Below are 13,094 nucleotides of genomic sequence, written 5' to 3'. Positions count from 1 at the left end.
TGTCTTTTTGTTTTTTTGAGCCGAGAGTCTTTCGGAAACAGCCTCTCTACTCCTTCGGGGTAGGGGTAAGGTCTGCGTACACACTACCCTCCCCAGACCCCACTAGTGGGATTACACTAGGTTTTTGTTGAATTATATGATATGTTTAAAACCATATTAAATTATGGCAAATAAAATAAATTAAGGAGTATATTTGGCCAGGTTGAGTCGGAGCAGCCTATTGGCTATTATAACTAATATAGATCTGCAAGAAACTAATTAATGGCACATATTTTGCCAAAAAGGAATTTTGTTACATGAATAACCATATAGGCTATTTATTGTCCTAAGGTGCAGGAATGGCCCAACAACTGAACCAAAAAGCTCTGTAGTGTTTCCTCCAACAGGTTAATAAAAGCAAGTGGTTTCAGTTTCACCTAATTAATATCGTTAGTTCAGAAAGCAGTGAAATTCAGATACGGGTAACCTACCCATATAGATATTCCCCATCAACGAATCTCGTGCACACCCCTCTTTTTCCTCATTCGAGCCGAGGACGGAGATATCTATGAAACACCCATAAACGTGATCTCAATGCTTTTGATTTTACACATGGACGGAAATACTTAGAATACCCACTCCATTGGCATTGGTTTTCCCTCATCATTTCTCCCGTCACAACCACTCTCTTATATTTTCATTTCGTCGAACAACAAGAGCTCAAAATTTGTGGGTTTCATTTTTCATGTTAAGGACATCCATTGGTGTATCCAATTTTTGCTAACGTTGATTTTGTTTTAAAGAAGAAACAATGGCGAACACCACTACCATTGCCGCGGGTCCTACATTTTCACTGCAGCACCGTGTCAGTGAACGCCATCAAACACTTGGCAGGGCTGGAATCAGTACTCTACGGCAACACCAAGCACATACTCTGTGAGTACTCTACTTCCGATCCGAGATCTGAACCGGACTTTTATTTCTAAAGTGTGCATTTGATTTTGCCAAAAAGCTAAAAATATCGAACTCGTTATTTTTGCTTTTGTACATAAATCCAAATTAGCTTATATTCAACTGAAATCCCTAAGCATGAATGAGTTTGATGCTGTGCATTTACGTATTAAAAATGCCGAGCATTTTGCTGCTTTAGTTTTGTATATGTGGTTTATCATTGTTGTTAGAAGGTTGTTGAATTATTTGGTATATGTAAATGATCAATGAATATAGGTTCTTTACACCAGCAGCACCGACTCTAAGGAGGAGATTTTCTCCATCTATAGGCATATATCATCGGATTGGGCATTCGTTCTCTGATGGAACCTTCAAGAGGATAATGTGTTCCAGCACTGTTGAAGGCGCAGATAAGCTTTCAGCCGATCAATCTCGAGTATCAAGGTAATGTAAAGAACCTCCTTTTCCAATTTCTTTTTAAAACATTTTAATTAGTAGTATGATTTGCCTGTAGCAAGTGTAATTCATGAAAGTTGTCAGGTGGTCTTTCCTTCTGATTCTTTTAAAAGTTATTTTTCTATTAGTTAAATGAGTTTTTTCCACCTGCTTTGATGAGTACATTTTTGTGGTGAAATATATTGAAATATGATTTGCATGTTCTTCCTGATGCTAAATCAAAATTTTCGCGGGGTAATCATGTTTGAAGAATCTTGATGTGGTTATCAAATTCTGATACTCCATTGCACCAATTATAAAATTATACATGTGAGTTTCTGACGTTGCTGATTGTTCGTGCTTTGACTGTTTATTCTCATTTTTACTGATATGCAAGTGAAGTAGTCGTTTGCATTGTGCATTGTGGCTTAGTATCTTAAAACACTTATGAGATAAGTTATTGTATAGTTGAAAACACAGCTAGACAAAGATTTCGAAGAAGCAATATGAACAAAGCTGAAATAGGGGCACATGAAATACATTTGATTAGTAGGGACTGAAGAAGTTTACTGGAAATAAAGGAAATGGACTTCGCTAGCATGAGTTGGATACCCACAAATTGAGCTAGCGAGAAGGCTGAACTATGTTGTCACTTCCAGAAACTTGGATCAATTACATTTTGAGAAAGCTCACTTTTTTGGTGGATAGTTATGCCTGCTTGTAGAATTTGGCCTTTTATTTCTTCTTGGGGATTTATCTTCTTGGTCGCAAAAGGAGCGTAGAGGAAGTTATCAAGTTATGCTAATATTTAGCTCCTTCGCTGGCTCCCACTGAAATAAGGGGACCAAAGCAAAAACCTCACCTAAAGAAAGGGGGAAACATGGGTCCAATTGTGTTCACTTCTTTCCATTTTTGTTATACTGAGTGGCGTCATGGTGCATTTCTTGAACATTTTAACAAAGAACTCTAGTTTTCAGCAAGCAGGCTGGAGCTTATATGAGAGCATGTCAGTTGAATCCATATTCCTTCTTTCTTAAGTATTTTATTTGCTTGGTCAGGTTAGTTAACAGGGGCTGCAAACTAATAGGATGTGGCTCCGCAGTACCAGCTCTAAAAGTTTCCAATGATGATCTTGCAAAAATTGTCGATACTAATGATGAATGGATATCTGTTCGAACAGGAATTCGTAACCGTAGAGTTCTATCAGGCAAGTCTTTCATTGACTTCAATGCTTGTTAACTGACTGGATTTTGTTGTATTCTGTTCTTTAGCAGAAAATATAATACTTAAGTCCCATTTGGGAATGCGGTACATTTTCTATGTTTTGTGAATAGTTGGAAGTACTTTTAGCACCCAAGGGTATGGCATAGTGGTCAGTGAAGTGGGTTAGAACCATGAGATCTCCGGTTCAATTCTCAGCGGAGACATAAAGCACTAAGCCATTTCTTCCCATCTATCCAAGCCTTGGTGGATAGAGTTACCTGATACCTGCTGGTGGGAGGTAATAGGTATCCTGGCCTGGACATCACAGTTATAAAAAAAAAGTACTTTAGTTCCTAGAGTTTTTATAAAAGGCTCCTTGGTTGAAGCTCAAATTTAGAGCTTTTGAAACTTTATTTCGCCTAAATATCGGTATATTTCAAAGGATATTTTTCCATTGTCATTAATTGGTAATTCTAGTTGAGGTTAATCTATAAATACCAGAAAAATTGCTTTTTTAAAATAATCCTATCAAACATCAAGCAAACTACTAATATAGAAGTACTGTCGGTAAAAGCACTATATGAATAAGAACCTGTCCAAAGCACTCCAAATGGGTCCTAATGTGATAACAAGATATCCCGCTTCTTTGGTATACTTCTTTTCAGTCATTTCCTCAGAAATTTAAAGAGCTTTTCATACTTCATTTTACTGTGCACATTTAAGTTATCTTCTGAGTAGATTGACATAATTCTACAGAATCAAACATCTTTAGGAATCATGATGCACATAGGTGTTTCTCTGGAATTTTCCTTGTTTGAATGTTTGCAGAACATAACCTTATTGTTCATTTATTCCAAATAAAAATCAACATTTAAATTTTTTGTGGATACATATGAATGACTTGGCAAATATCAGAACATGCATTAATAGGTTTGTAGCATAAACCATTTAAACTCAGAAATGCCTTTTCTGAAATGGTGGTCAAATACTTCTTTTCTTGTTTAGATGGAAAAATATGTTAATTAAATTTTGGTATTTAACATAAACCAGCCCCAATCTGATGTATGCTTTTACAGGCAAAGACAATTTAACAGATCTGGCCGCAGAGGCTGCAAGGAAAGCTCTTGAGATGGCAGAGGTTGATCCTAATGATATTGACCTAATATTGCTGTGTACTTCAACCCCAGAGGACCTTTTTGGAAGTGCTCCACAGGTATAACTTGGTAGAATATTATCAATGTATTTCCATGTAACTGATAGTGCAACAAAATTTACCTTTCTTGTGGTATTGCCTGTCTTCAGCAGACCATTCAGAAAGAACCTGCATTAGAGCTTTCTTATTGCACACCAATAAGATGAGTTAGCTTGAGCGAAAGCATGAAACATATCGCTATGGAGCTTTTGAGTTTAGACGTTTCTTCTTTTTGCCTTCTTGTTTCTCTATTTCCACTTTATAGAACATAATTCATGCCGAGCAATTGATTCACAGTATATATTTTTTCCTTTCTTTTTAACTGTTCTCAGCATATTGTTTGATGAACTTGTCTCGTGCATTTACTAGGATTATAACTGAAAAAGAAATCGCCTTAAGGCAATTAAGTGAAGCTCTTTGCTTTTTCCGGAAAGAAGAGAAATAGCTTAAAAAAGAAAAAAATGTGTAAATCAACTACCCCCTTGTGAGAAGAGAAAATAAGCACAAGCATGCAAACTATTCGCCTTTGGTTTTGTGTGTATGATATTTTTGTTTATGCCTTTACATGTTCCTGTACTATGATGTCACAATTCAATGAAGAATGATCGACAGCTTCTGAAACTTAATATAGCTTCATCAGAAGTTAAAGCGTTTTTATTCATTTATTCTGTCATCGGTGTTATATTATTATGTCACCATGCATTTCCCTTGAAATTATGTGAAACAAAGAAAATACAGTGATGATCTAATGAGAGCTCGGAGTGGTAAAACGTTCCTCTGCAGGAGAATTGATTCGAACCTTTTCCGTCATCGTGATCTTATATCAGACAAATCCATATAGAAGTTCAACAACAACAATATATAGTGTCACCATGCATTTCCCTTGAAATTACACGAAACAAAAAGATACAGTGATGATGTAATGAGAGCTCGGAGCGATAAAAGGTTGCTTCTCAGGAAAATTAATTTGAACCTTTTCCCGCCGCTGTGATCGTTCAACTCAGAGTTAAATGCTTGGCTCATTTAATTAATGAATCCTTCAGAACTGGCTGGTTTGCTTGTCACAAGTGACTGGCCAGCAATGGTGTTGGCACTGCTAATTGTCTTTCTAATTAGTCCCAATAGTGTTTATAAAAAAAAATAGTGTGTCCTGCAAACAATATGTTTGCTTATTTTAGTTATTTTGGTTCTTGTCTTTTTCAATGCTCTAGTTATATCATGCATTTCCAGCTCACTGACTTTTTGATTCTAATTTCCCAAGCTGCTGATCCAAATTATTTAAGTTGATGCTTCATCAGTTATACGTTTAACCATGTTCTCTTCAGAATTTTCTTGGGGACTCTTTATCCATTCTTGTGTGGCGCTTTCATTTACTCAGATCCAAAAAGCGCTTGGCTGCAAAAGCAATCCATTGGCTTTCGATATTACAGCTGCTTGTAGCGGGTTCATGTTGGGTTTGGTATCTGCTGCTTGCTATATCAGAGGTAGAATTTTGTAAAAATTTTCTTTCTGATAATTAATTTTTTTGTGATCTTCGACATAAAGGGATCAAATGAACCAGGGAATCATCTTTTACTTGATACACCTTAAGTGATCTGTATTTGAGGTTAAACAATTTGCATTGTCTTAGATTCTTACCAAGGTTTTGGATGATTTACTAGAGATGATTTAAGGCGTGGAAGACAACAGAACATACACGGGGAGACTAAGATTATAACACTAATCAATGAGAGAATAATGTTTTCTATTGTAATCCTGCTATGGATACTTTTTCCACTGGGTGGGGTTTTGGGGGGGGGGGGTGGGTGAAGGGAGAGAGAGAGAGAGAGAGAGAAAGAGAGAATATTTCAGGGTCAAATGAACCAGGGAATCATCTTTTACTGGATGTACCTTAAGTGATCTATATCTGAGGTTAAACAATTTACCATTGTCTTTAATTCTTAGGCAAGGTTTTGTACGATTTATTAGAGATGATGTGTGGAAGACAACAGAACATACATGGGGAGACAGATTATGACACTAATCAAAGAGAGAATAATATTTTCTATTGTAATCCTGGTACGAATACTTTTTCTGCTTTGGGAGGGGGGGGGGGGTATTTCAGTTTTCTTAAGAATGACTCGGCATAGGCTGTCAAGTTGTAACTGGGATAGTTATGACTATTGGAGGATTTCCACAACCATTTTCCCGGAAAGCTTGTTATGGTTACTTGAGTCCCTAATTTTAAGATCTTTTACTTTAAATTAACTCTCTGACAAGTTTTCTTCAAGCTATATTTTTTGTTTCACTTGTAAAATCTTATACGCAAGTGTTTCGTCATTTTTTCATAATTGCCTACGTATGTCATGGGAGCTAAACACTTGCATTGGATGAATTAAAATGTTTAACACTTCTAGATGGACCAACTTCATAATCCATGCTTCGGTACAGAAAGATCAATTTTCTAGCTGAATCTGGTCTGCATGTTTAATCTTTTCGTGTGGATTTAGCAAGAACAATGGAAACAATTCCAATGGATGGGTACTGGTTCAGCCTGTGGCTCCACTTCCTCCTTAAATGCTGCTCCCTACCCTACCCTACCCACTGTTTTGGTCGAATCCTCTTTTGTCAGTGTTGCCATGAGCCTTGACTTGTTCTGAAATGTAGCTGATATCTGAGTGGCTTTTGTCCTATGCTTTCACATTCAACTTCTGGTACCCAGCTTGGTATTGAAGCTGGGATTATCTATTTCGATAGATGGTTCATTTGGAGATTAGTAAAGAAAGAACACTGCTATCTGCTAATAAAAACTATGGGAACAAAAAAATCCAGAGTCATTAGTTGGAAAAATAGAACAAGAAAATGCCTTATTTTCTTTGATCAGTCATTAGTTAAAAATACCTAATTTTCGTATTATTGATGAACTGTTATTCTTAGTGTAGAGTTCTAAAATTTGAGGGGGATGTTTAGTGTTTTATACCTGATTGGAAATGTAGTGGCCCTTTTAGTGAGTTATGCTCAACAGCTCAAGGTCAAAAGTGATCTTAAATGTTATTAATAAGTAAATTTAACAAAGGCCTACTAATGTTCAGTGTCACAAGTTATGTGAAAAAATGATAGATCATTATCATGAAAAAACTTGAAAAGTTTTTAGGTACCATTCTTAAAAATAAAAATAAAAATAAAAATTGAAATTGAAAAGTAAAGTTGAGGTCATGCAGTTTGTGGATGCTGAAATAGTGGTGAAAGACAAATAAGATGGCAGCTTTATAAAGAATTGGGAACATATCCACGGCATTGAAAATTGTCAACTTCTTGGATAAATCCCTTGGGCATATTATTTAGTGAATAGTTGTGAAATACTATTGAATTGTCAATACCAGCATAATTACGATATATTGATTTTTATATATGTGCTCTGCTAAATATTGAAATTCTGTTGTGTTGCAGGTGGTGGTTTTAAGAACGTTCTTGTAATAGGGGCTGATGCTCTATCTCGCTATGTTGACTGGACAGATAGGGGGACCTGTATTCTCTTTGGTGATGCTGCTGGTGCTGTAGTGATGCAGGTATGATAAAGGAGAATGGACGAATCAATCAGTAATACGTTATTTAGTTATTGCAGTTTTTCCAATGAATCCTAAAGATTCTTTACAATAAGTCAAAAGAGGGATTAGTCAGCTTAACTGGTTTAAGTACCTCTAGATTCTTCTGTACTCTTCTTGAATTCTAAATTGATGGAAGTTCGTAAGGTCCTTCATTTCTCCGTCAGGGTTGGGGTTGGGTTGGTGATGTTCACTGGATATGTATAATCAGCCTCATCAGCTTTTTGGCCAAAGTATATGAAGTTTGAAGGATGATTTATGCAAATAGCCACTTTTGTGGCCTTTTATTTGGACAGAGAGGAACACCAGATGTTTTGATGGCATCTCAACTTCCACTATCCTGTTGAAATCTAAGTGTCCGATGAACCTGTTTAGTTGGAGTAACCTTTCTTCCCCTGTAAACGATATTATTCCCCTCATAGATTTCATTAGCTCTCTTACTATGTCTTAAAAGTCATACTTTTGGTTCTTGGTTTTGGTCAACTCCCAGCTTTATAGGTTTTTGTATTGGGAGTTAACCAAGGCTTTTCACTTTGTTCTTTTTCTGCATCTTCTTTATGCCTTTAATGAAACATTTTACTTCATCAAAATTTGCAAGTTTCAAAATTAGACCCATGGTTTGAACTTCGAAAGTGGCCACCTTGTCTAAAGTTTGAAATTGATAACTAATATCAGACCACGTATTTGGAAAAGTGGTGAACTTCTAAGTATAAGGCGACAAAAGTAACCATCTGGACTCTGACACGATACATGTGTAGAGCTTTTTCTTTCATATGTTGAAGTTGGTTTTCTTTGTTTTGCTTTCGTATTTTGGGAGTTGTAGGTGCTATGCACTAAGCAGTTGAAATTACTCTTCCTTCGTGTCATACATTATACTTTTAGAGTAATCATAAGATAATCAACTGCCTTCAAATTGCAACTGAAATTCCTCCAAAGAACCCATCCATATTGTACCTATAGCTATGACCAATGAAGTGACTCCCTATTGCTGCTCCCCTTTCAAGCATAGTGGCCACCTTGGGCGGCTGTATGTGCTATCCTTCCCCCTCCAAACTTCTCGCAACAAAGTAGTTCCCTGTTTCTCTATTAAATCTTAAAATCCATTTCTGGCTTTCTGCAACGCTCAACAATACAAAGTTTCATTTATGCAAACCTCAAGTCTACCTTTTTACTTACACTTCTTCTATTTGTATCAAAGAGAATACAAGTTCTAAAAGAGGGTGATTGGGCAGAGGGAATTCCTGAAATTGTGATGCTGGATTATAAGATCATTTGATCTGTTATTTTCCAAACCTCAACTGGTAGTAAGTCGATTACCAAAAAAAAAATGGTACCGTTCTAAAAAATGGTTGAAGAGTCAAGGAGGTGCAGAACAGCTTGAACTTGCCAAGAATTATGGGAGGGGTTGGTGGCAGTGATAGGAGCGTGACAAATGTGGGGAGAGAATGCCGATGGTGGAGTAAGAAACAATTTTATTTTGTTTGCAGAAAGAGAAGGGGATAAGGGCAGTGCTTTGCGCTGGTTGCGCCAAACTTTCAAGTTGGCTGCTGTGTGTGCCTACATATTTTACGCCAGTGAGATCAGGCGTTGGTTGGTGGGGTTGATGTCACTCATTTTCTTTTTTCCTTTTCTCTCTTATTTAGTTTAATTCATCCAGTTAACCATGGTTTGGTAGGTGTAAGCAGTTCGTGATGACCATGTGTTGAATATTATAGGTCAGACAAATAGGTTAGAGAGTGCCTCTCCAGGGTTGGTCTCAGTCAGCCAACGATTTCTCATGCCATTGTCTGCAGTATAGTTGGGTCTGGTATTAAGTTTGAGGTGGTCAATTTGGAACTAGTTCCCCAACCTAGCACTCATCTTAAAATGATTCAACATACTCACTGTCAATGGGTGTGTCCCAAGCCCCTAGTCATATATGCAATAAGATGGATTGCAGAAGGCAAGAATCAGTATAAGCTCAATAATGCCGCTCCTTATTTGCCTGTTTGACCTTTTTCATCTTGATGCCGATTTGAAAGTGGCTAAGCAACGAAAGAACAGAGACTTCTCTTGAATCTTTGCAAATCCATAACTGGGTGGGGTCTTCAACCAATCTAAGCTTATTTGCAATAATATACTCTTGATATACTTCATATCTTAAAAGACAATGTAGATGCCGTTCTCACAAAAAAAAAAAAAATAGATGCCCATTACACTATTGATTGATGAGTGCTTTTCCTCAGTGAAGAAGTGTGACCTTGTATCTTCTTCTTGTTTAACCCAAATTTTTGAGGCCTTGTTTCTTATTTTATTGATGTGATCAAGTTATTGTGTGCAACACTAAGTTGCTACATCCGTTTCTCAAAATTTATATAAATCCATACTCTTGTAGGCCTGTGATATTGGAGAAGATGGCTTATTTGGTTTTGACTTGCATAGTGATGGTGAAGGTCAAAGGTATTTATCATAATCTTTAGGAGAAGTTCCCCTGCTTTCATCTTTAAAGGGTCACTAAATGATTGTTTTCTTATTTAGGCACTTGAATGCTTCAATCAAAGAGAAAGAAACTGATCATGCATTTGGTACAAATGGATCTATTATTGGTTTTCCACCAAAAGGTTCCTCTTACTCTTGCATCCAGATGAATGGTAAAGAGGTCTTTAGATTTGCTGTTCGTGTTGTGCCACAATCAATTGAAGCAGCTTTGGAGAACGCAGGTCTTCCTGGGTCCAAAATTGATTGGCTGCTTCTCCACCAGGTATAACTTTCTGGGATAGATAACTCAACTGAGTCAGTCATACCTAAATGGCTAAATATGGAATGATGACATTCTTTAGAAGCAATTATGTTTTAGACTGAATGAATATACATTTTTGAACGACTGGTGACAAAATGATTGATACTTGTGATTGCCCTCCTGTCCTCTAGTTTTTAATTTTATGTTACTATCCTTGATATGCTAATAGACCAGATCATGTTTGTAGGGGGCCAGGGGTAGTTGTTAAAAGGAGGAAATTCTGACAGTTCAGCAAAGAATTAACCCTAAAAGTAGCAGAATAATAGAATCAGTAAACTTGAAATATAAATTTTTGTTCTCAGGGATGAAACATTTTAAAAAATACAAATCTTGACCTACAACTTCTTACTATTAAGCACGTCATGCTTAGTGCTCCTATTATTACATTGGATTCATTTTGTGCGTACTAAACCTAAAACATGTCCAAAAGTGTATGTGGCTAAGGGGCCCCCAGGGCCTAGCTCAAGTGGCAAAGGGTGATGGATTTGTGTCTTAGGTCACAGGTTCAAGCCCCCACACCATGCAAAGCAAAGCCTGGTATTTAAGTGGAGAAGGGTAGAGGGGCGGGCCCATTATCCACCGAGTTTCGAAGGCTGCGGTTGGTCCAAAGGATCGGCCTCAGACGGATTTCTCGGTCATCAAAAAAAAAAAAGTGTATGTGGCTAAGGGATCAACCTTTGCTTATATTATCACATAAATTCAGCTCTACTATTACTCTATACCCTGTCAAATAAGTACATGAGATTGGGGCTAGAGTTATTTTACTAAGCTACTGGATGCGTATTAACTGCCTGAGAAATGCAGGACAAAATAACAAGTATACATACCACAAATGAGTATTTTGATTGAAGAAGAAAGAAGTAAATAGTTGAGAAAAGAACAAAACAAAAAGTGAGAAAGAAAAGAATAAGCTGCTTGCTGACAAAGCTGTAAACTCTCATATTTCAGTAAAAGCACAATATGGTTATTTCCAGATTGCTTTATTAGCTTGAGCCTTGATTAATCTTTTATGATGCACAATATTCTCATTATCCAATTGCTTTATTGGCGTGTTTGTATTGTTTGACTGATAAAGAAACTCATTTCATGTTCAAGATAATATAGGTAATCTCCAAGCATGTTCATTCCAGCAATTATTTTAAAATGATTTTCTTACAATTTTATGATAGAAATACAACTTGAGATAATTCACTGAAAGTGTCTTAGTGCTCCTTTTTGAATTATCATCCTGCACCACTTAATAAATACTCTCTGGGTATCACATTAATATAAGCAACTTATTGTGAATGGCTACATGCAGGCAAACCAAAGGATTATTGATGGAGTAGCAACGCGTTTGGAGGTGCCATCAGAACGTGTCATATCAAATTTAGCAAATTATGGCAATACAAGTGCTGCATCGATCCCTTTGGCACTTGATGAAGCTGTTCGAAGTGGGAAAGTGCAGGCAGGCCATGTCATTGCTGCTGCTGGATTTGGGGCTGGCCTTACGTGGGGTTCTGCTATACTCAGATGGGGGTGAATGCTGCTACAGAGTTTGGCGCCGGCCTCACATCTGGATTCTGCAGAAATTAAATAGGGACGGAACTTCTCAACATATGAATAGAGCTCAAACATAGATGGAAAGAAGAAATGATAAGGTTGCATTTCCCTTCTGCTTTTTGTTCAGTTGTAGCTGATTTGGAGGCTTCAATGGCGGAATCCCTTTTGATCTCCCGTCATCTCTCAATTTTCTGATGTATTTATTTTTCCTAACACCAATAATTATCAACATTTTGCTCCATTTGAAGTTACTATTTTTGAAGTGCATGTTTTTGCAGATTTTGGCTACAATTTCTGCTTATTCCAGGCTTTGTCTTTTCCAGTTTGTTGACATTCAGATTGGATTTGAGAAGCGTATTTGCACTAGATTCATGATATAATGGGCTGTTTCATCTTTTGACTGGTGCTAAGCAAAATACTCATCACACTGCAAATTTTAATGTGCTTCAAATTCGAAGTAAATCGTTACGCTTGACGTAATAAAGAGATGGTAATATGGAACAAGCATTAAGAATACTAAGACATGATTTATATGACCTTTTAGGATTAAATCCCTCCTAAGTTTTTCAGAAGTGAGATGGTAGGTTATGTATTTGTAATTTCAAACTTTGAACAGCCAGATTGTTAGAGAGAAAAAAAAGGAGATGAGACATATAGTTTGGTGTCACCTTTTAGAATAAACTCAAAGAACACATTTTGATACATTGAACATGCTTTTCATAAAACCAGAAGCAATTTCTCGCTCTGAATTTCAAATAAAGGAGATATAGGCTGCGTTTGACAACAGATAATAAGTTATTTTTTATGTTTGATTTTCATAAAGAAATATTTTCACAAAAGAGGGAAAATGGCTTTCCATGTGAAAGGAATAGCCTGTTTGGCCAAGCTTCTCCAAGTTGAGAAGCATTTTTTTCCCCACAAAAAGTGTTTTTTTTTCCAAAGTTGAAGTGTTTGGCCAAACTTTTAAAAAAAAGTGCTTTTGAGTAGAAGCAAAAGCAGTTTTGGAGAATCAGAAAAAAATAGCTTCTTCCCAGAAGCACTTTTGAGAAAAATACACTTAGAAGCACTTTCTAAAAGCTTGCCAAACACAAATTGTCGTTTGGAAGTGCTTTTCAAATTAATTAGCCAAACACAAACTATTTTTCATCAAAAGTACTTTTGAAAAAAGTATTTCTCAAAATAAGCTAATTTTTCCAGCTTGGCCAAACAGGCTAGAAGTCATTTTCCTATCTCAACTATTTAAACTTTGAATCACTGCTTTAATCAAAGCTTAGAGATTATTATCAATCTATATATTCAAAAATATCACAAACCCATTTGGTAATATTAATTATCAATTTTTCGATAATTGTTTTTGAAAAAAATATCTGTCAGTATTCAATTTAATACCAAAAAGCATTATAAAAAAATATATTTCTGAAAATAAATT

The 13,094-nt window shown here is 36.4% G+C and overlaps 1 protein-coding gene across 1 annotated transcript; it reads left to right on the top strand.

Annotated features, from left to right (window-relative positions):
• The first annotated feature begins 339 nt into the window (after positions 1 to 339).
• Positions 340 to 12,062, top strand: LOC107759958 (beta-ketoacyl-[acyl-carrier-protein] synthase III A, chloroplastic-like). Its single transcript, XM_075255667.1, has 9 exons — positions 340 to 915; positions 1,207 to 1,374; positions 2,424 to 2,572; positions 3,645 to 3,781; positions 5,139 to 5,244; positions 7,190 to 7,308; positions 9,719 to 9,783; positions 9,862 to 10,084; positions 11,424 to 12,062. Exons 1-9 carry the CDS (start codon positions 791 to 793, stop codon positions 11,643 to 11,645), a joined length of 1,314 nt encoding a protein of 437 aa, XP_075111768.1. The 5' UTR covers positions 340 to 790; the 3' UTR covers positions 11,646 to 12,062.
• The last annotated feature ends 1,032 nt before the right edge of the window (positions 12,063 to 13,094 follow it).

This window comes from Nicotiana tabacum, chromosome 6 (assembly GCF_000715075.1).
Source record: "Nicotiana tabacum cultivar K326 chromosome 6, ASM71507v2, whole genome shotgun sequence".
NCBI lineage: Eukaryota > Viridiplantae > Streptophyta > Magnoliopsida > Solanales > Solanaceae > Nicotiana > Nicotiana tabacum.
The sequence above is the reverse complement of the archived record's forward strand: the minus strand, read 5'-3'. Positions and strand labels throughout refer to the sequence as shown.

What these genes read in the sequence shown, in the direction of transcription:
- LOC107759958 (XM_075255667.1), top strand. Translation starts at nt 791, where the DNA reads ATGGCGAACACCACTACCATTGCCGCGGGTCCTACATTTTCACTGCAG. An exon ending in CAACACCAAGCACATACTCT is followed by an intron (nt 916 to 1,206) that starts GTGAGTACTCTA and finishes CAATGAATATAG; the next exon opens with GTTCTTTACACCAGCAGCAC. An exon ending in TTTTTGGAAGTGCTCCACAG is followed by an intron (nt 3,782 to 5,138) that starts GTATAACTTGGT and finishes TCATTTACTCAG; the next exon opens with ATCCAAAAAGCGCTTGGCTG.